We start from the raw sequence: 22,956 nt of genomic DNA on the forward strand, positions 1-22,956 counted from the left end.
TTATCACTTATCACAAATTGAGCTCAAATGTACACTTTGAGGCCTCTTTAAATCTGCTTTTTCCTTTCGCCAAACTATCAACACACCCATTAAAGTGCGAGAGTGGCGCATGAATCATTGAGCATGAGAAATTACTATTACAGGATGTTCTCTGTCTCATCTCGTGCCCGAAGCCATTTGGGAATCATATTTTAGGTGTGTTTATAGCTCTAAGTGGAGTCCCTTAGTCTGAGCTGAAGGTGCGAGCTTAACATGACAAATTTCTGAGTGGCTCCTGAGTTAAAGTGAGAAGACGCGGGAGGGCATATGCATGTGACCTGGATGTTGATCAGTCCATTAGTCTGTGGAGAGAGCGACGCTTGCTGTGGCTGGATTGGCTGGATTCCATCTGTAGTCATGACCCATTGGTAAACTGTCCCACTTGCATGTTACATATCCCTCCTACATTGGCAGAGAAAATAAGCATGGCTGTCACGTAAATGAAGAGATGTCTCGCAGAGTGATCTCCATTTATAGGCCCATCTGCTGCGCCAGACGCACTCCAGAAAGAATCAGCGTCAAGAGAACGCCAGCGCTGTAGAAGAGGCACGGCGGCAAACTTTGCATTAATTTTTTTAATCGCACGTATCCTTATCTTTCCATGATGCCTTTGTTTCTGTTTCAAGGAGATTTTAATAAGAGTCTCGTCAGATATCTCAGGGCCTGATTTTATGAAGACTTGGAATTAATAAGGACTGTATAGAAACAGGTGTATTAATAACGGTGGTTATTAAACTATGTGTATGGACTGATGGCCCTGCTCTGCTATTTCAGTCTTCTCATTTTCAGCCCGCATGCTGTTATAGTTATTAAAAACATTGTTTATCATGTTTAAATGTCACTTCGCATTTTTTCTCATCAGATCTCTAATTTCCTCATTTGCCTCTAATTGAACATCTGCTTGTGAAGTGGAGTTCTGTCTCTCTGTGGAGGTTAGCAGCGTGCCAGGACAGAATACCGAAAGCTTATGTGCCCGGAAAGACTTATTTCATTACTTTGCCTCGAGGAAACTACCTGACAAGGCTGCCGTGGACAGCTGACTGGTGCTTTTCATTTTGTATTTGCCTACACCCCTACACCTCTCCACCCCGGCTGTAGCTTAAAAAAGCCAGGAGTGCGGTCTCCTCTCACCGGAAAACGGGAGCAAGCTGCGGATTAGTGCTGTGCTGATCCTGGCAGCTGCAGACAACAGCCGATACTGTTCAGAGGTGCCTGCTAGCACACACACACACACATCCACATAGCAGATTAAATGTTTTATTTATCCAAACAGAGTCTCAGAGTCAGAGCTGCTTAGGAAGTGGAGATGATCTCATTGGTTTGTTTGGGTCTCAGTGGACAGAGTTGAACTTTTCCTTTGGACGGGAGGTCATGTCAATGGCTGGCTTGATTAGGTATTGTAACATTTTGTGCCTAAACCTAATCAAGTAGTGTTTGTGACTAACAGCCAAGCTTTTATTTTGAAAGTGTAACCGGACGTTTTATTATCTCGGTGCCCTTTATGTGAAAAACTGACACTAGAGGGGTAGGTAGGGCATCATAGTTGTAGCTCAGGGGCTGACATATTTGACACATTTGCAGTGAAATCATGTTATTATAACATACAAGTCGTTCAAGTCAGTAATGACTGACATTCGTGATGTTGGAGGTCAGCAGGGTAGTTTACCTGGTAAGTTATATGCAAGAAGACTAATTTGAACGTGAATGACGGATACTGCAGGCTAAGTGGCCATCCCAGATGACTTATAGTGGCATCATTATATTTTATTAAGACTGCGAGGCTTCATAATGCTGGCTTTTCTTCTGCCTCCTCCTGTTCTTTTTTTCATGCTGTGTGTCCAAGCCTCGACCATTAGCTCCCCGAGGCACCTCTCTGGAGATGAAAATGAATCACTGTTCTGATATATCTGTGGCATGAAGCAGGGGGGAACTACCCGATGTGTTCGACATGCTGTGATCATCAGGCACATTTTGGATTGATGGACAAGCGGTCCATGATCTTCACAGTGTGCAGTGTGGTCCAGTAAGTGTGGATTATAGGCATTTGCTTACAGTGTATCTGAGACGTATCTAATAGTAGGTTGACGAGGAAAAGATTGTGAGGTCCTCCAATCCGATATGAGCGCGAACCCTAATCATGAAAATGTGTATTTTCTAGGCCATGTATTTGCAGCAAATACATTGCATTTTATATGTACATCTGATACATTACAATACCATGTAATTGTATGTTCATGTAACTTGGAAGATTCTGTTTGTTAAGACAGCTATGATTCTGAGAAGTCCAAGAGGGTTTAGAGTTATGGGATGTCATGAGAGGGTGGAATTTAACCAACATTGCATTTACTTTGTCAATGCATTGATCTTCCAGTAGATTAACTGTGAACACCTTGTTATCGCCATAGTTACGAATGTAGTCTGACTTCCTGTGAAGTAACTTAGCACCTATCATCCAGAAATGGACTGTAACAGCTACATGTTAAACTGTGTCACAGTACTGCCATCAGTTGGCTTGTTTCCAGTTGATATGGCGGAGTTTACACCATGGCAACTTTTCTCTGGAGCATTCTAAAACAGCTTTTTTTTCAAGTCATGAATATCTGGCTACTCTTCCCCCCTCTGGCTGGGGCATCGTGTGGGTCAAATATGCCCAGCTTCACCCGGCTCTCTGGGAGAAAATCAGGCTTCTTCATCTTGTTTTCTGAACATATCTTAACAAAAATACCTCGTTGAGCAGGGACTCGGCAAGGGGCTGCACGTTCAGTCCAAGTAGACTACCACAATTGCTTTGACTTGATGGCCTTAGGCACACTACAGCTGAAACTTCTCTGCAAGCTGCAATGAAGAAACGGACAGGGAACAACCAAGCGCTCTCTGTCAACAAGTCGACCCTAACCTTACAAGCAATTTAGCTTATTTCCTTCAAATTTTAAGACAAATTAGATATCATACATGTCTTGTTTTTTTGTTGTTTTTTTTATTGTTGCCAAGAATGCTTCTTGGTTGGTATTTCTGATGGATTGCTGTTTTTAATTAATATGAAACCTAATTAAAGTTTAACGTCTAAATTCTAATTGTTGCATTTGTTCAACACTCATGAATGTAATTTTTATTCACACAGCTTTTTTGCTCCCTGGGTAACTGATGATAATGATGTTCCAACTGTCCAGTTCAAACACATCTGTTATTTTGAACTGAATTAATGATATAACAAAGAATAATAATCAACATTAATATTCAGGCAAGACAATTAGCCATCATTTTATTTGAAGGGGGCAGTTAGGGTCCTGGATAATGGATAGGTGGGCACTGTCCCCCCAAAAAGGTTGACAACCATCGTTCTAACCACTCATACTTGGGCTGTTTGTGTAATCAGGCTCAGAGGACCGTACGCCAGACCAAAAAGTCTGGTGGATCAGGCCAAACATTGTGTTCATCCTCATCCAACATTAGTATGTCCAACTAACTAGCTTAGAATTTACATTAGAAGCCTAACTTTTACTCAGGTACCATAAGTAAATAAGTAAGTATAATTTTGAGGAACCTGTACTTGAACCAGTGATTTCCATCCTTTGAGACTTTTGACCCCTGTAAAAAAAAGCAGGTTGTTGAGGTACATAGTTAGTCATAATACACTTTTCAAATGTGAGTATGAGTTTTTGTTCCCTTTAAACTTCTTTCATGCTTTTATTTAACAAAGCTGATTAGACTTAGATACGTGCAGTCGGCTAAGACTCCAGTATTTCTTTCCTCGCCCATTTATCATCTCATCTCATCTCATCTGCCATCAGATTAACCTTGTGACACTCTGGAGGGGCACAGCCCCCATGGTTGGAAACCATATATAAACCAAAATTAGCTAACTCTTTATAAAGTAGTTCAAACTTCCTTGACCTAAAGCAGCTACAAACTACTAAGAAGTTCTCCACTGCAAAATAAGAACAATACCTTTTCTTAATTTATTTGTCTTCTGCATGGATCATCTGTTGTTGGGGATGTGGGACCTGTTTGCTGAAGAGGATATTATCATGTCCATCAAGTCAACCCAGAGACATTTCCAACAAAACCGTAGAGCTATGGGCCGAGGTAGCTAGCTAACTGCAGCTGATAATGTCTGCCCACAAAAGAATTTCCAAAGATAAATCGCACAAGAACTGAAAGCTTGACAGTTGTAGCAGAAGAGGCAGTGAATAGCCAGTGTTGACTATATATTGCTGTAGGAAGGAGTCCTAAAACTTGGATGTGAAAAAGCATTTTTGCACCTTTGGTTCCCTCATTTCTAAGTGTTGGATGCCTGAAATAAGGTCTGTGGTCAACACGTGCTTAGTCTATTTTAACCTGCTGTCCAACAGAATACAAAATATAAAAAAAAAAAAAAAACTCATCTACTCACTTGTACATCTTCAAAGGTGAAACTGAAAACTAATTCGAACTTCATAGTAACATGTGCATTGTATTTTGTAGTAGGAAGCTACATGTGGTGACGTCATGTGACCATTTTTATTTCTTGCAATCGCATTTAAGCATCAAAAATGATTAAAGTGATGTTTATTTGTGAGGATTAGCTTGCTGAACAAAACGCTTAAGGCTCATTTATGCTTCCTTTACAAACGGAAATAGATCAGTCTGTTCATTTGAAATAACCACCTACATACTTTATGCGTCTTTCACGTTCGCATGAACGTTAAGCAATGCATCCACTAAAGTGTACCCCTCAAAGTCCAACAGACCTCCACTTTTCCTTCGCCACTGTCCTATCTCTTCCGAGATTCCCCATAAAGCTCTGCCTCTTGTCCCGTGGTCGTGTCTCGCTTGAAACTTTGGCTACACAGCTTGAGTTACTGCTCCATTGTTCTGTAAATATCTGCATTCATTTCGTCCCTATTTCTTGCATGTTTTTTGAAAGCTTACGGATACGGAAGACTCCGTCCGTTTGTGTATTAACAATGAGCATAAATGAGACTTCAATATAACAATCTTGTGTCTGCCACGAGCTTATATTTTACAGTAAGCCAAGGGCCGATGAAAAAAATGCTACAGGCTTTTTGTTGAAGGGAACGGTGGCTATGCTAACTTCGGGGTCGGCCGACAAAATTACATCACCCCTGCAGTCTTAGCTCGGCGACACATTAGCTTTTTCAAATACATTACACTAACACTTGGAAACAGCTGCCAACATGATCTATAAAGTTTGCTAAAAGTAGGCACAACACCGCCAAGTTGTCAGCAGTGTTCTAAAGTTAGCCAGAAAACTGATGGGTCTTTGACTCTGCCCACTGAGGTTTTACTGAACCACTGAGAATTGTTGACTATATAATGTATGACTACTCCTCCACTCTGTCTCCACATGCACAGCATAAGAAGAGAGAAAAAGCGAGCAGGGAAGACAGATACAGAGCAGGCTTTGTGATATATTTATAGCCAAACTGAAATTTTAAGCTTAACAATTCAACACGATCCCTCTGAGACTTGTGGTCAGGGTGATGTAGCATGATGACGGACGCTTCCCTGATGGACAGACTCCATCGTCAGTCATGCTCATCGGCATTGAGCAGTTTTGTTGTTGTATTTAGAGACGATCAAAATGATTAGTGGATCAATTTGCCGACCGTCAATATATTCATGCCTCATACACCCCACTGCATCACATTCAGACAGGGTATATCCTTTAAATCATTAAGGCTTCACATCATGCTCCCCTCCCATCTCCTCAATCATTAATCAGCCCAACTATAGGCTACATTTGCAGTATTAGCAGTTTTTTCCTTTTTCTGGAAAAGGAGGGGGTATTGTAAAACATGCTTTAGTGAAAAAAATAAAATAAAATCTGCTGCTGACTGACTAAACTCAAATAAATCTCAGGCCAGAGATAAAGTGAATTCTGAGATGTTTGCCGAGATTAGGTCAGAACCCGTTTACCCGTCTGCATCCCATGTACTGCTCGCCGGGATTATTTTTATCTGGAAGACTGTGGCTGATATCATTTTTCAAAGTGAGAATCCGCCAGCGCAGCATGAGTAATCCATCTTGGTTCCTCTGACAATTTCCTGTGGAACACGTGTGTGCTCTTTATTCCTGGAGGGATACCTCAGCACACGAGAAGAGATGAATATCTCTGGAAGGGGAATAGACCTGGAGAGCAATTTGTGATTAAAGGAATCCTCTGGAAGTACACACACAAACCTCTCAGCGGCCCGGGCCGATAGACTCCCTGGCCTCGCAATGCAATTACCAACACAATCGCATCATGTTCCACAGGCGGGAATTAAGACATTCTCACTCAGCCTGCTTCATTAAGACACCTTCCCGTAAAAAAAAGCACACGTTTACACAGCATTTGCACCGAGGCTCCTCTGACGGTAGATTGTGTGTGTGTGTGTGTGTGTGTGTGTGTGTGAGTGAGAGAGAGAGAGAGTTGGTGACAAACAGAGTTTTTATTGTTATTTTTTCATTATAGGCATTGATAACAAGTTGACAGTATTTTTATACCTGGGGACATTATGTGACTCTGAGCACTTCTCCCTTTATTGGGGAGGTGAGACCAGATACCAACATGTGTTGCACATCAGCATTATGAAAATCAAGGCTAAACTTTCGTTGTTACTAGAAAATAAATCAAGCGACCACTTCCTGGAGTGGACTGTCCAGCATTCAACTGGTATGACAAACTGTACCTATTATTGTTACTATAATAGTGCAGTGCAGAAGTACAGCAGAGCGGGGCAGGGATGACTCTTTTTTGTAGCACTGAGGCTGATGGATTTTTCAGATGGATTTTGGATTATTGCAGAAAATGAACTCTGTTGCAAACATAGTTGATACATAGTTTGTCGAGCAAGATCATCTTCACAAATAGTCATCATTTAACGACGTTGGAAGTGTAAATGCAATCAGGAAGTAAAAAGTTAAAGTTAGGCTGTAAATGAGCACAGTCACACTTCACTTAAAATGTTGCAGTCAACAAGTTGGGAAGTTACAGCTATAACTTGCAACCGAAGTCAGCCTTTGTAGGTGACTCTCCATGTATGATATATGCATGATTTAGCGATAACGACTGCCTTTTTTAAAACTCCTCAGTGCTTAAAAAATGATTCCTGACATTTTTTATGTTCTAGAGAAAAAAAAATGGTAATTCTAGTAAACCTGCGTTAACCTTACACCTTATTTCAGGCATCTAACTGAAAATCCATTCAAAAAGCCCATTGTCTTTGAGACGAGGGACCTGGAAGCAGTAGCGGTAGTGTACATTTCATAGAGTAAGGGATTAATACGTGTGTCGCAGAGCACCTCTCCTGTCCCCTGGCCGTGTTTTTATAAAGCAACAATATTGCCAAAGAAGCTTTAATGCTAGCCGGTGCCCTGGAGACAAGTGTCAATACACAGCGAACCAAAAGGAAAGTCATTTCAAGTATTGCCTGCAACTTACTCCTCTGCTAATGTAGCCGAAAAGGGGAAGAAAAGCTTTCTTTTGTCAAGACTTTGAGAATGAGTGCTTATTTTGTGTCAGTCATTCTTAATAATGCGCTCCGCTTTGAAGCACGAGCCCCCTGCAACAGTGGCCGCAAAGGCACTTATATTGTTGTTGAGCTCTGATTGACGCCTCCAAAAGATCCCTGTCAGACGGGCATTTTCTACCTGATTGATGGTAATTGTCTGCAAGGTACAGTGCTTTTGTGCGGCTCAAAGACTGGTGGGGTAAACTGTAATCGAGCACCCTAATAACTTCTAACACTGAGGGAGGGATTTGTGCTCCCTTTTTGGCTACCAGGCATTTTTCGTGATGTGATCAGTCTAAGCACTGACTCACAGGTACATTTAAAGCAACAGCTCCAGCTTTCTTTTTTTTTCATTATTTCTTTTTTTTTTTTTTTTTTTTTTTTCACCTGTCATCTTGTTCACAGATTCAAAGCTCCAAAAATGAAGCCCAAAAGTATCCATGGCGTAATCGATTCGTCACATTGGTTACTCAGACAGCAACAAGACATTAGTCAGATGTAAGAGAAAATGATCTGGTCATACACTGTCTCATACAGTTTTATGCTACTGCAGTCATCTCTGTAGTTATACTTTTGGACCACTATGTTCCTGTTTTTTTCCTGGCACCTCAATGGCACTATTAAAGAGATTTCAGGTGATGCAGATAGGTGTTTTGTACTTAAAAGAGATATAATATGTGATTTATTTATATTTTTTTGCATTAAAATGCCTAATAACAACTTCACCTTTGTTATCTGTGTTGTTGAGTTGTGTATTTGTGTTATCCTAAATGGTTCCAACAATGTTCAAACGCAGAGAAATCCACACATTTACTCAAAGTCAGGGTGTTTTTTATGTGGCGTGACGGAATATAGCTAGTATGAAACTTTAGAACATTACCTCATGCTAAACATTTGTGCCTGTGGTTGCTGGTAGTGCATGACCACCTACTTGTGCAAGTCTGACCACAGAACCATTTGTGTTTGTTCCTGCTGTGTTCGGGTTAACCTCGGTTCATTCTCTTCTTTTTGCCTTCTCCTCTTTGTAATGTTGCATTCATGAAGGAAAGTACATTTCCCCTCAAGCTCTGTTCAGTTGTCCACATTACGTTCACACCCAACAGTGGAGGTCAGTTTGGCAGATCGCTGCTGCAGTCAGGTTGACAAACAGGAGTGAAGATAAATCCACTTTTTAATCCCAAAAGTAATCTCTGAGCTCTCATCTCGGTAAACCGTCTCTGGATCAGAGCAGAATCCGATAAGGCTGGGAGTGTTTTTCCTCCAAAAGTTTTGGTTCTGGCCCGACCGTCTCCTCCAGAGCTGGCCATCTCTGAAGAACAGAGCAGCAGTTCTGGCCCTCCTTTCTGCCCATCCCAACACTCATCAAACAGCTATTGTTTTTTGACAGAAAGGGAAATGTTGTTGTGTTTTGACCCTCAGGGCCACCTAGGATTAGTTTAGTTGACTCTTTTAGATTTCGTTTGGTACGGCCTTACATCTCAGATCACCTCGGCATTACTTGTCTCCTTTTATAGGGCCGTGTCGTAATGCTCTGCACTTCTGCTGCAGCTCATGATCCATGTGACAAGGGGAGAGTCATTGGTACAAAGTCTGAGTCCAGCAGAAATCAATATCAATTACACCGATATCGGAGAATTGTCAAAATTAAATGCCCAGGTGTCCCTGTTTCAGCGGAGTGGAGCAATCACTTTGTTGACAACAGAAAAATCAAGAGCATACCTGCTTTGTAATCTGTAATTGACCGTTAACCTTGATGTTGTCAACTTCAAAAGAAAAAGAGAGTTTCTTTAGTCACGATGCTGCATGAAGCAGATATTTGAGAAGTCGTACCACAGTTGCATCGCACTCGGCAGGTTTTTGCATCCTGGGTCTACCGAGCACAGCTGGGCTTGATTTATGCCGCTGACAAGGCCGTTTCTCTCCAGCACAGCACACTGTGGGGAACCTGAGGAGAGACAGCCTTTCAATTTATCTCAGACAGCCCCTCCCCCCTGTACACTTCAGGGTTTTTAAAGCACTCAAGACCATAGATCAACACCTGAAGTTAGGTCCCGCCCCTTGTCCCCAGCTCAGAGGATGTGGTGACCTCGCCTCTTTTCCCCGCGTCACAGCCTCTCGCCTCCGGCGCTGTTAGCAACACTGACGTTTTGATACAATTATGATTAGAAACATAACCTGCAGGTAGGTCGATGATGGTCAATGTGGGTTGGAAAATAGTAACACAGACACACCTCAACCTTATCTGTGAGCTTTCCGCGGCTGGCAAACACAATATCAAACACATCCCCTGCAGTACTTTGTACACACTTACTTTTTCCATTTAGTTGACTGGTATTGGGAAGTGAATGGCTGCTGTGGTGGTTGAGTTGAGCGAGCCGTGTGTGCACTGAGGCAATAATCTCTGTGTATAGAAGGCCCGAGCTGAGACTAATTATATGGTGAAATCACCGTAAGCCTGTGACGGTCTCTCTTCCTGTGGTCTCATGGCTGAGTAATTCCACTGATAGAATCTTAACCCCTATTTTCACAAGCCTGTTTTATTTACCCTGTTAATTAAGTAGAGTCGGATGCAGGCCTCCACCCTGCAGTCATGCTACCAATCAGCCATGGCTTCTCAGAGTCACTAAGTATTCATGAACGGCGCTGTTTGAGACTCTCGAATCAGAATCTAATCTGTGATTAGGCATTTTGTTTGTATGCAGAATTTTTATGAGTGCGCCCCTGTTTCTTCGACGGCATTAGCTAGTTAGCGTGCGAATGCAGAAAGGAGAGCTCGCACGATTTCCACTATTTGAGCGCGGGGGTCCCTGCTGCTGCCGTCAGAAACTCGCTCCGCGTACCGGGCCCACACCCTGTTCAAAGCCGCCGCTTTCAACGCACAATTTTCCTGCCTTTTTTTTTGCGACTCATTATTTGGATTGTGACAGTTTCCCTCTCACAATGTAGAATTTATCAAACAGATCAAAGACAAAATATGTCTGAATGAAACATCAAAACAAGGCTTTCAAGTGCCTTTTTGATTGCGGGGGGGGGGGGGGGGGGGGATCTTACAAAAAGGCAACGTCTGCATCTGTTAACAGCGTCTCAAAGAGAATGTAAGGAAATAACAAAAAGCAGGCTTTTTACTTTGGACCCGGCTCTTTCCTGCGATTTCCACTTCACAGTGCCCGTGATAGCTGCTGTGTGACAGATGTTATTTGTCTCTTTCATCTTGTCACAGAAGCAGGGAGGATCAACACTGTACAGCCCCTGTCCTCGGAGGCTTGATCTCGCCCAAAATACACACCTGTGTTTTTTGGGACTACACGAGTGCATTTGGCCATCTCTCCTTGTTCAAAATAATCGCCTCCTTTTGGGGAGAATTATTGCTGTGTCCATTAAACCTGTGTGAGGCAGGGATGAAAGGAGTGGCACTTGTGTTCATCTCACATGTGAATTATTGATACCTGCCCCTCCGCTGGCTTCTCTTGGGATGGAGGTGGGAAACGTCTCTTCACATAATGGGCGCATCCCACAGACATGCTGTCTGGGCCGCCGCAGCGAAGAAGGAAGACAGGAGCAAAACTGTTAATAGTAAGCCTCCATCTCTTATTCACCACCGCCTTGACTGGCTTCTACTGTATTTGCCCTTTTCCGCCTCATCTTCCATTAGGTTGAGACTGAAATGCTTAACACTTGTGCAGACAGCCGGTCTGCTCCTCTTTCTGTAACGTCGGTGAAAGGAAAGTGCCCTCAGTCTTCATATAAAGCGTAAAAAAAAAAAAAAAAAAAAAAAAAAAAAAAAGGTAGACGATGCTGTGAGTGTCTGAGAACAGACTTGGCTCCACAGGAGGGCTGCTGAGGATTTAACTCTCTATAAGAGCCATTGTGCCCACATGCTGCAACAATTGCCCACTCTCTGCAGAGCCTCCTCTTACAAGATGCATGGTGCACAAGTCGCATGATAGCTATTTTGTCCCTGGGGACAAGGGGATTGTGGGTATACGGCGCGAAATACACAGCAGGTATTTAGTTATGTTGAGGTATTGCTGTGAGCCTTGTGCTGGTTAAGTTGAATTGGGTCACAGCTTTATCTAGTTCAGAGTTGTTTTTCTCTCCACTGTGATTGCTCGCACATAATAGATCAACCCAGTCTGTGTAAGTTTCTGCGAGTCATGGATGGATATGTTGAGACTTTGAATTCCTTTATGTTGTAATTGTATGCTTCTTTGGATTCCATTTTCAATTTTATCCTGTGTCAAAGCTGTTTGCTTTGCACTGGTTAGGTTAACACTCACGGGGGTTGGGAAAAGATGATGTCCCAACTTCCTGTCGAAAATATTTGGATTTTGTCACCACAAACATTGAGGTCCCGCCCAGAGCAGGAGTATTCAGGGGTGTCACACTTACAAATGTTGAAACGCAATTTCGATCCGTGGCCACTGGCTTGGGAGCCCTTTGACCTACAACTCCACCATCGTCCCCTGCAACTCCCGATATGAAAGTCACGTCATTGAAGGCATACGCCAGTGTTTCTAAACCTGAATCGTTTACACACCCAAACAATGAATCATATAATTTTTTGGAATGAGTCACATAGATCGCCTCTGCAGGCAGCTGCAACACGACTGCAACGACTGCAGTGTATTCCTTTAGGGCAAGTGTGACCGTCAAAGTTACCACCATTAAAAGTCCTATTCTGTCTGACAACATCATGGAAATGATTCCTACAGAGAGAGACCTTTTTGTTGAATAATAAGATCTGTTTTGTTAGCAAGTCTCAAAGGAGAAGTTCGCGGAGAAGTCGCGGTCTGAAACATGAGTTACAGGGTTGAAGAGAGGAGTCTGGAGTTCACCTAAAGCAGAGGAGCCCAAACTTTTTCCCTTTTAGGACCAAAACTGAAACTGTACCCTTATATGCATGACTTCCTGCTCAGTGCCACTTACCATGTTTATTAAAAATGATTAATGATTACGGATTCTACATATTTAAAGAGCATTTTTCATCAAAAATAATACAGCATAAACAGCTATTTGTATTAATGTTTATTTAGATTAATATTTATTTTGAAACATCTGGTGCACAAAGTGGAAACTCATTACGGACCAACTGTGGCCCCACTTTGGACAACCCTAACCAAGATGAACAGACACCTAAAATAACAACCTTAGCTGTTAAGTGGCAGGGAAAAAAAGCACTTTGAAAACCTTCCATAAGCTCAATTTTGACAGACAGAGTTGCCCCAAAGGATTAAGATACAGCCATTGCAGCTGTGTTGCAGCTGCCAGCTGAGGCAGTCTTCTCTACCAATTCCCCAATTTTCGGTAAGTATGAATCATGCACACTTGTAATCACATGAAAATACTACCGGGGCTTTTAAAATTTACAGAATTTCCCCTTTAATACGTCATTTAACATAGGAACGTGATATGAGACGTTTTGTTGAAGTGTCGGTATGGAACATGGCCTATGACGTGCACAGATGTGAACATATCTGTGGTTTGCAGAAATGTTAACTGCATCTAATGTTGCATTTTATCCTGGCGACTGGGCTGTAAAACCTCACTGTAATGCAGAATTATTACCTTAAATTCACCGTTCCCTGTAGACAAGAAACTTGGCTATACACACAGAGCGCCATTATTGAAATGTAATTAATGTATAGCAGTTGTTTTAATTATGCTTACTCTGCTCAGGGTTATGGTCAGTTGTAGGACTCTGGTACCATTTAATGGGCCATTTTCTTCAAATTTATCGGCCTCAGGCTTTGATGTCATTAACTGCGGGCCATCCCCCACAGCGATATGCCCCTTATGTAACTGATGGCCACTGTTGGCTGCGTCGCATTCAGCACTTTTCTCTTGGCCTGATATGAACCAAGAAGTCTCCACTCAGCAGTACCATGTGGTTTTTTATATTCCCTTACACCAACCATCTCTGCACTTTCTTATCATCCCCCAACACTTGAAAAAGACCCAATGTAGACAGTGAAGCAGGGGGGGAATCTCACACTCTGTCACAGCGTATCAGCCACGTTTCACAAGTACATCCAGTTTAACGCATCACTGGTGCAAACAAGAAAACAGGCTGCTCACATATCAGCACTGGAAGCTGATGAACTGTTCCGTGTCATGTGTCACTTGGACTTTTACCATGGCTGTTACTCTCCTCTCTGTTTCGGCTCAGGCTGCATCATCAATTATCTTCAACTGTCAAATGGCTGTTTTGAGTCCATCAAAAGCAGCGGAGGAATATGTTTAAGCCGATTTGAGTGCCATCAGACAGCTGTAGTGTGCTGATACACAGACTCTGTTACTTTGAATTTTAGTCCTGCTGATCTTTTAATTAAAGCTGTCATGAAGTTAGTACTTCAATAAGGTAGGAACATAATGTTTTAATTAGTGCCTCACAGTGCGAGCAGTAGGGTAAAGGGAATAGCCAATAATCTCTCAGCTGAAGGGATGTAAATCGTGATATTACTTTCACTTTCTAGTAAAGTTATTGTGAAAATATGAAACATGTTTGTAAAGATGTTTCTGAAACACCAAAGTGGCTATCATTAAAGGGATATTCCGGTGTAAGTTTAATCCATGGTCTAACACACCGTGAAACTGTGTTAGACTCCCTCTCGAGAGATCAAGTTAGCAGACCACTAATTTACGGAGTTTTATCAACCTCAGAAACGACCGCACGACAACAATACACTGCAGTAAATGGATCCAACTATAAACCGCCACCAAAAAGCCACAAATAATGCTCAGAACAGCACCAAACTTCAACAACAGTACAAATAGGGTCTCAGCACATAGTCCGGGGCATTAAAACTCCACTAGCTTAGCTGGATTTCTACTGAAAAGCTGACAAAATTTACCACTCTTCTGCAGCAGCTTCCTGTTGACGGGAAGTCCCGACAAGTCGATTACCGAGTGCAGTAGAATTCCGCGGCTCATGGATGAAAATGCATGATTATGCATCTCCATGAAAAAGCAATCCAAGTTCATGTATGTCTTACCTGCCAGTTTATAACATAACAGTTATTATCGAGAGCAGACAGGGAAAAGAACGGAATTGAGCATTTCTAACCGCACTCGGTGATCGTCGTGTTGGGACTTCCTCGACTGATGGAGGAGAGTTGAAATCTGTTTTTAGCTTTACAATAGAAATCCAGCTCAGCTAGCGGAGGTTAGATAACCCAGACTATGTGCTGAGGCCCTATTTGTACTGTTGCTGAAGTTTAGTGCTGTTCTGAGCATCATTTGTGGCTTTTTGGTGGCGGTTCAGCTGGATCCATTTACTGTAGTGTATTGTTGTCGTGCGGTCGTTTCTGAGGATGCTAAAGCTACGTGAGCTAGCGCTCTGCAGACTTTATCTCACGGGGGGGGTCCTACTCGGTGTCACGGTGTGTTAGAACATGGATCAAACTTACACCGGAATGACAACTTTCCGCTTGATGTTTTCGGTTTTCAGCCAGGAGACTTTACTTTTCAGGTTCGCTGTCCTTGCTTCACAGTTCACCTTTAGTCTGAAGGGGTTTCAATCTTATCACAGCTGTGAAATGGGCAATCCGACACTGTTTTACAAAAGACACGTCAACCAGAATTTAAACAGAACAGTTCATTTACTGATTTGTTTTCCTGACTGAATAAACAAACTGACTTTAAGGACTTTGTCTATATGTGGCGGACCCTGCCATCGCTCTAGCTTCAAACTGTGTTCTGTTTATTCAGTTATGGAAAAAAATTATATTTCTGATTTTGTAGTACAACCTCACTGATAATGTAAATATTCAAATTCTGAATTTGAATGTATTCTGAAAAAACTAAATACAGCTCATTTAACTGTAACTGTAATAACAGTTGGTTATGTACACATCCAGCCGACACAGAGCACCTTTATCATTCAGTTGCATTTGAGTTTCTGGATGTCCTGTATTCCTTGTTGCTCTGCCTTGGTCTCTACCGGCTCCTGAGAAAAACATGTTTTAGCTTCCATGAGAAGGCGCTGGTGGTACTGTTGTATTGTTTCTTTTGAAAAAATGATCATTGAAACCATTTCAGACATTCGGGATCAATACATATGGATATATTGCAACAAGGATGATTGGAGCCGTGAGAGTGAATCATAACAATGTTGTGGGCCGTAAACTCTCTTCTCTGTGGGTATTTGTCTTTGTGCAAACTCTTTCATGTTACATGTTGCAGTTTCACAGCTAAGGGTAATAGAACAATCGCAACTGTTGCAGCGCGAAGTGTTTATTCATCTTCCTCACATAAGTAGAATGATGCATGTGCCTCTGTCTGTGTCTCAAAAAATCCCCTGTGCCCATTGTATTTAAGTCCACAGTGTACTTAAATCTAAAACCCTCACTGCTGTCTGACAGTGGGTGGGTCTGTTTGCTCTGACTCCTTTGACTCTTTCTTAATAGGTGAACAGAGTCATTTTGCGGCCACACATCATTTTACCCCCCTCAGGATCGAGCTGACGCCGGTTCATATTTACAGTTTGCAGATTCAGCAGAGCATTTCAGAAAATTTAAATTCAGCGTGCTTTGATGAGTCGGTCCACCCTTGATTTCCCACAGTACCTTGCTTTCAAGGGCGCTATTTCCATTTTTGCTTGTTATTTAGTAAATGTCAAGTTTCGTTAAGGCCTTTTGACCTTTTTTGAAGCACTAGTGGCCATTGTATAAAGGGCATGAAGCCGCTGTTGTCCTGCATGTCTGGAAGTCATGGGCTGAATTAATCACCCCCCGAAAATACAATCCTATTTCTCATCGCTGTCATATGCAAGAGCCAGAACTTAATTAGAGACAGAGAGAAATGTTCTGTGCTGTGTTAGTCACTTATCTTTGCTGCTGTGTTAACCCTATGACACACGCTTAAAATGTACAATATGTGCATGGCAGCATTTGTTGCTAATAGTACAAGCTGATGCTACAGAGGTTTTGTAGATAAAATGTAACATTTCTGCATTAAATTGGCTTTAAATGAGTAGCCCTTTGTTGTATATTTTGTTGAGTGTTTGTTTTCTTCTATTATCCCAAATGTTTGCAAAAATGTTCGAATCGAGAGAAAGTTGTAATTTTACTTTAATTGAGCATTTCACCAGAGAGTGACCAAATGCAAAGCGAATCGAAAATGCAAACGTTTACTAGTCAGGAACTCACGTCAGAAAATATATTTTCATCAGCGATGGGGTTTTTTAACATTTAAGACAACAACTCCCATGACTCCTCTCGTAATCAAACTACACTACATGTTATATTTTCATTGCTTTGATTGAGAGACTCCGAGTGGGAAAAGTTACAGGCATTAAATCTGCTTCTTTATCTTTCTTTTTTTTAACCACAGGGTCACCATTCTGGGCAACGGCAACCTTCGGATATGGAATGCAACCAAATCTGATGCAGGGCTCTACACCTGTGTGGCAAGAAACCAGTTTGGCGTGGCAAGCAGCACAGGAAGCATCACAGTTAAAGGTATTACCTCTTCCCTTTTTTCCATTTCATCACTGCGCCGTTTGTACTTCACTCAGTAGGGACCCTGACCAATAAAGTACTGGACACTTTTTCAGATGCATGTTTTTCACTCTGACAGCACGTAGAGCTGCTTGATATTTCAATTCTGCTCGTTGAAAACCTGACCTGGAGTATTCAATTTCATACATAAAACATGACCAACATGGAGAAGAAGGACAGCGATTTGTGAAGCATCCCAACCACTTCACTCCCTCCGTCGTTTGATAAATTATGAGCAGCAGGGCATTTTCTCTGTGCTGTCATCAGTGGAGGGACAGACACACCTCGGTTGCTATGTCTGTTTGCAGAGGTGTTGGAAACGTTCAGCTCACTGGCTCGCTGCCTCCGGTACTGTCAGAGGATATGTTGTGTGAAACAGGGCTGGTGTTGGTAGATCATCTGGGCTGGGCTTGGTTTCTGCTCTGCTTCTGTGACTTATCATACCTCACAACATGGAGAAGGAACTTCTTTCCTATTTTAGACACATTTGGATTCGCTCAGTTTTTGAATGGGCCCACCCACAATTCAGGACACACACTAAGGTCCTATATTATAGAAAGTGAGATTTATTGTCATTTCGATTAGAAAATACTACAAACAGCCCGCATTCAGAAACTGTGCCTTCAAACGAGCCGTTAGGACTTCTGTAAGGTTGTGATGTCACAACTATACATTCACCACCCTAGCCACGCCCCCATCACCTTCGTGGTTGCAGAGCTTGTGCAGAAACGTGGTGGGCGGTGCCTGCTGAGGCCTGCAAGAGCTGACCAAACAATGTAAAATGGTCTTTTTTTGTGAGCTGACTGAAACTAAAACAGAGCATTCAGACAGATTGTGAATAGAGGTGCTTCAGCAATGGAGAGTATGAGAAAAATAATGTGATTTCAAATATTAACACATTTTCTTCTTGTATATTACCCCTTACAAGAGGTACATGATTTAGACTACTGGTGCCCTTTTCATGAAAGCTATCTCTGGATTGCCTGTGCTGTCTTTGTCCTTTGTAAATGGACTCCTACGGCATTGAACTGACAAAACTGAGAAAAACAAATAATGACCGAGAAAATGGAATGGCAGCACAGATGGAGACAAACGAATATGTTGATTCGCTTAGACATATTTCAAGACAAAAATTTACTATTCATAAATTAAAAGGTCGAGGGAATACTTTTTCTCAAACATTATCAGCAGCAATTTGAATAATGATATCTAAACTCTTTCCACTGATAATTTGCACTGAGTTTGCCAACATCTGCTGTAAAAGAAAAACTCAATCTGTCATCAGGTCATTTCACTGAAGTCTTGTAAATTGCAGTCATCAAGCCTCTCCTGAAAGCAAGTAATCTAGACACATCTGTCATTACCAACTACAGTACAGACCAATGTCAAACTTTGTTAATAACCTCAAATGATAACTTATATCAGCGTCACCTCGGTACTGAGACAGCTCTGATTAAGGTTTTCTGTGATATTCATTAAAAACTGATTTACTGGAAAATTCACGTCAAGTTCTCAGCTCTTCCTCTAGAATTCCACTGGATGCTTGTCCATTGCGGAACGGACAAGCATCCAGGCAACCCCCACCGGCTGAGTTTGACAGCTGATGCTGCAAGACAGAGGAGTTCCCGCGAAAATTACATAGTCACGCGCCACCACAGTTATAGATATGTGTTATAAACACAACAACAAGAAGTGTTCCCAACCGAAGGATTAGAAGAAGTGCTTGGATTCGTCTCTTTTTAGAGATTTTTGTGCCAGTGTGTTTTGTTATGAAGCAATGCATCTGAGCTGCCCAACATGATGTGCGGTGTTCCCCAGGAGTCAATCCTTGGACATCTTCTATTGAACATTAACATGCTTCCATTAGGCCGTGATATATGAAAAAATGACATCAATTTTTGGATTTATACTGTCAACATCTAAATTTACATTGCTCCATCACAAAGCAGCCACAGTCACAGAGAGGCTCTCTGTAGAGGAATGGCCAAATGAATAATTGGATGTGCCTTTTTCCAGCTTTTTTCTGACAAAACTGAGATAACTGTCTTTAGCACTAACAAAGGAAGGCTGTAAGTTTATTCAAACAAAACCAAGGCAGTAGTCTGCATCCTACAATCTTAAAAAACAAAAACAAGCAGGAATCAGAGGATTCATGTCCAGGCTGAACCACTGAACTACTCTTTGATTTCCAGCTTGTGAGATTGCTATAATGGTTTTCTCTCTTGACTCACCCACAAGATCAGGAAAAATGAACACAACACAACAGTTATCAGGTCCCTGCATTGTATTTTCGTGTTTAAGTGAGGGGGTTTAAGTTACTGCTGCTCGTCTATAAATCGCTCAGTTTCTTAGGACCAAAATACTCCTTCGACTGTCTCATAAGAACTCTCTCAGCCTCTCAGGTCATCGGGCAGAGGGCTGCTAACTGTTCCCCGAGTGCAAACAAAATATGGAGGAGCAGCATTTACGTTGCTGTGCACCGGAGCTGCAACAAAACTTTCAGTGGATGATAGACCTGCAACAATTTTGACCACCTTTAAATCTGTGTTACAAACCTTTATGTGTTTTGAACTTCCTTTGATTGCACCCCATCACGAACGATCCCATATATAGTATTCTGTAGTTATATTTTGTTCTTAACATTTTGATTACCTTTAAAATGCTTCCTTTTCTTTCAATTTGCATTTTAGTGTTTTTATGTTCTCCACTTTCTGTGTTTTTATGTCTTAATGCATTATGTAAATCATTGTGGATTGCCTTTGTGTATGAGATGCGCCTTGCCTTCTTTTAAAATGAATGCGAGCTGGGTCTAAATCGATGCGCGTCGCGTGGCTTTGTGCTGTTTTCCTGTCCACAGGGGAGAGCGCTCTCACCTCCTCCAGTTTTCTTGGGAATCTGCTGACATATTCGGTGAACTATACCCTCTGTACGACCCCCTTCTCACGGAAGCCGCTCAATTCATTCGTGACACTGTTATTTCCTCTACCTTGGCTTGTGTAGATTTATAGAATTATTGATCTTCAGTGGCCAATATTGGCCTTAGGGAGAAAAGTTGATGCCTCGTATTTCAGGAGGTTTCGTATGTATACTGCAATATATAGTCACATTTGATCTTTTAGACAAATCAGGCAGTTGCCTTCGCATTTCATCAGTTTTGGCGACAAGCAGCGTTTTTTTTAGAGATGTTAAATCAAACTGCATGTGCAATGATGTGCTCGGAAAATTCACTCAGAACATTTATTTACCAGGGACAATACCAGAGACTCATGTAAACAAGCGGCGCACACTGCTTGTGTTGGCGTTTGAGAGACCTTTCACCTGTTAATAAAGTAATGAAGTGGTGCCAAAATCCTTCCAATTCCCCAGAATGTATGCTCAGAAGCGCTGTATGTTTTTTCACCCCTCTCTCAAGTTGAATCATTTTTCTGTCTCGGAGGCAGAGCATTCTCCTTCTTCCACTGTGGTTTATGATTTTTGCTCAAAGCTTAAATCCATTTAATTGTCTTTCTTCTACAAGTTAGCCATCTGTAAAATCCTTCCAAATGCAGTGTCAACAGCACAGAAATCTGCTAAAAAATCAGTCAGTTTCTAGAGGCACATTAATTGAGTGCTTTTGATTAATGCCAATAGTGCAGTGTGTGTGTAACAGCAAGTGGAGTGTCCTGGTCTGTATCTGCAGCAATTTCCTTTTTACCAGAAGGCACGTCACATAATATCATAATGGAATTTTTAAAAACTGTAGACCAGCTCACGCTTCTGTAAATCACTATCAAGGCATGTTTCCTTTTTCTGTTGAATTATAAAAGACAGGTTTCATGTATTATGAATGCCTGAAAGTCAGCAGCAGTCAAGGATGCGGGAGAGCTTAGAGTGCACCTTGCTGCTGATTTATGCTGATGCCTCAGTCCGCCTCCTCGTTGACGACTCTGCCTGTTCTGAAGTAATCGGTAACCTTTGCACAATCGAAGTGAAAAGAAATTACCGGTGTAAAATGTCCGTGCGTTTTGTATTTTGGCACGTGATCGTGCTAATTGCTGTGAAATTTTAAGCACAGAGCTCGACTTCAAGGCATAATGAAAAGCACGGCATCGCTTCACTCTGCCAGTCACACTCTGCGCTCTCCTTTTTCTACCCGTTTATCTCACACTGCGAAATGAAAATGGTACAGAACCCCCCCAGCCAATCAGTGTGTGCGGGTGGGGGGAACCTGCCGCTCGCGCTGTAGGTTCAGGTTGATGGCCCATATGTGATTTTCCAATCAAGCTGTAAGGCAACACACCCGCGTATGTCTTCTCAGCATAAATAGACGGCGCCTTCATCCACTTATTATTCTTCTGAAGGGGAGTGTGGGTTTTATTTGACACCCTCTCTCGCCCGCTTCCCTTCCATCATCATATGTTAAATCTGTTTTCTGCAGCCGATGTACAAATGTTCCTGTATATGATCGCGTGCCTTTCTGTCACAATCGATATTGTTTGGAAAATGGGATGGGGTAATTTACATGCGCTATTTCATTGAGGATCGGAGACCTGTTTAGCAGGGGGAAATTTGTGTTGCGGGAGCAGCCCTTATGGGAGATGACAGTAGTTTATTCAGATTGACTTTGGTGATATGAATGCTGAAAAATACCTGTCAAAAAGCATTTGGTGTGTCCCGCTGTGAATAAGCCACCTAGCAAACAGCCGCAGAGGAGCAGTCACAACAGATGAGCGCTGTTAATGTCCCCATTATTCCAACACTGGGGGGATATTAGCAGATTAATTGCACTTGATTATAGATGTGCTCCCTGAATTTTGATTACACTGGAGATGAGCCGTTGCAATTAGGGTTGCCTCTGATCATTACAGATGGTCAGTGAAGTCAAAACTTCTGAGATCACACTGTGTTCACTTCTGCCTGCCTCTGCAAAACCTGCAGGCAATTTATCTTGTGACACCTCACTGCAACAATTTGCTTTGGAGGTGTTTGTAAGTAAAAACGAAGTAAGTGGTTATTGTACCACACGTTCTCTGGTTTCCCCGGGTTGACAAATACCAGTGCTTCTTTGTCACGCCCCTCGGCGTCTGACACCCACAAGGTACTTTTGAGCATCTGTGTGGGGAGCACAAAGCACCAGAAGCCTTTCTAACACATGGTTGATGTTGGGGAACAGTTGCAGTTTGATGAGGCTCTGGCTCAAAAACTACATGGTAGGGTTAGGGAAAAGATCTTTGATGTTTTGGTTTTGCACCTGGTCTCCTGGGTGAAGATCATGCTGTTTAAGAGGTAGAGGGGGCAGGAAAAAAACTTGGTAATTGATGTTCTTGGAATGAGACCAGTGCTGTATCGTGTTATGATCTTTGTATTTCCACTTGCATTTAAGATACTTGACACTTAAGCCATGCTAACATCTGACAGCTCAATGCATGGCAGTATCAGACATTTTTGGACACACGTTCTGTTACGCAGTGAATGTGGGACTCCAGGAAGGGCACCAGGCTTTGAGACCAATTTTATGTAGTGGCCAAACTGTGTAATTACATCCCGTGATGCCCAGGGGCCAAATGGGAATTTTTTCCATAAGCTTTCATTGTGAATGAAGCGGCCATGAAACAGCGGATGTTTACCTTCTGCCAAGGAGGTTATGTTTTATGTTTTGCTGTCCGTTTGTTGATTAGTTGGTTGGTTTGTCAGCAGGATTATACAAAAACTACTGAACAGATCTCCGCGCGACATGCAGTACGTTTACATGCACAGCTTGGTCAGATTACAGCCATAGTTCGACTATGCTACTTAATCAGACAACTGCAATTATCCGAGTATACATGGCGGTGAGAAAATTGAATTATTGGCCGGAGCATGTCATACCCCTGTACACTAGGTGGCGCTGTACCCATTTCAACTAGTGGTAACAGAGCCACCTCCGGCTGACCTCTTTACGTCAC

General features: G+C 42.2%; 1 protein-coding gene across 2 annotated transcripts in view; it reads left to right on the forward strand.

Annotated features, from left to right (window-relative positions):
• cntn4 (contactin 4) overlaps positions 1-22,956 on the forward strand; it is a 172,343-nt gene that overhangs the window by 129,985 nt on the left and 19,402 nt on the right. For both annotated transcript variants that reach the window (XM_030420977.1, XM_030420976.1), the window contains exon 12: positions 16,866-16,993. In XM_030420977.1, the coding sequence (XP_030276837.1) occupies positions 16,866-16,993 (128 nt within the window). The remainder of the gene's footprint in view (positions 1-16,865; positions 16,994-22,956) is intronic.

The sequence above is a fragment of the Sparus aurata genome, chromosome 6 (assembly GCF_900880675.1).
Source record: "Sparus aurata chromosome 6, fSpaAur1.1, whole genome shotgun sequence".
Lineage (NCBI taxonomy): Eukaryota > Metazoa > Chordata > Actinopteri > Spariformes > Sparidae > Sparus > Sparus aurata.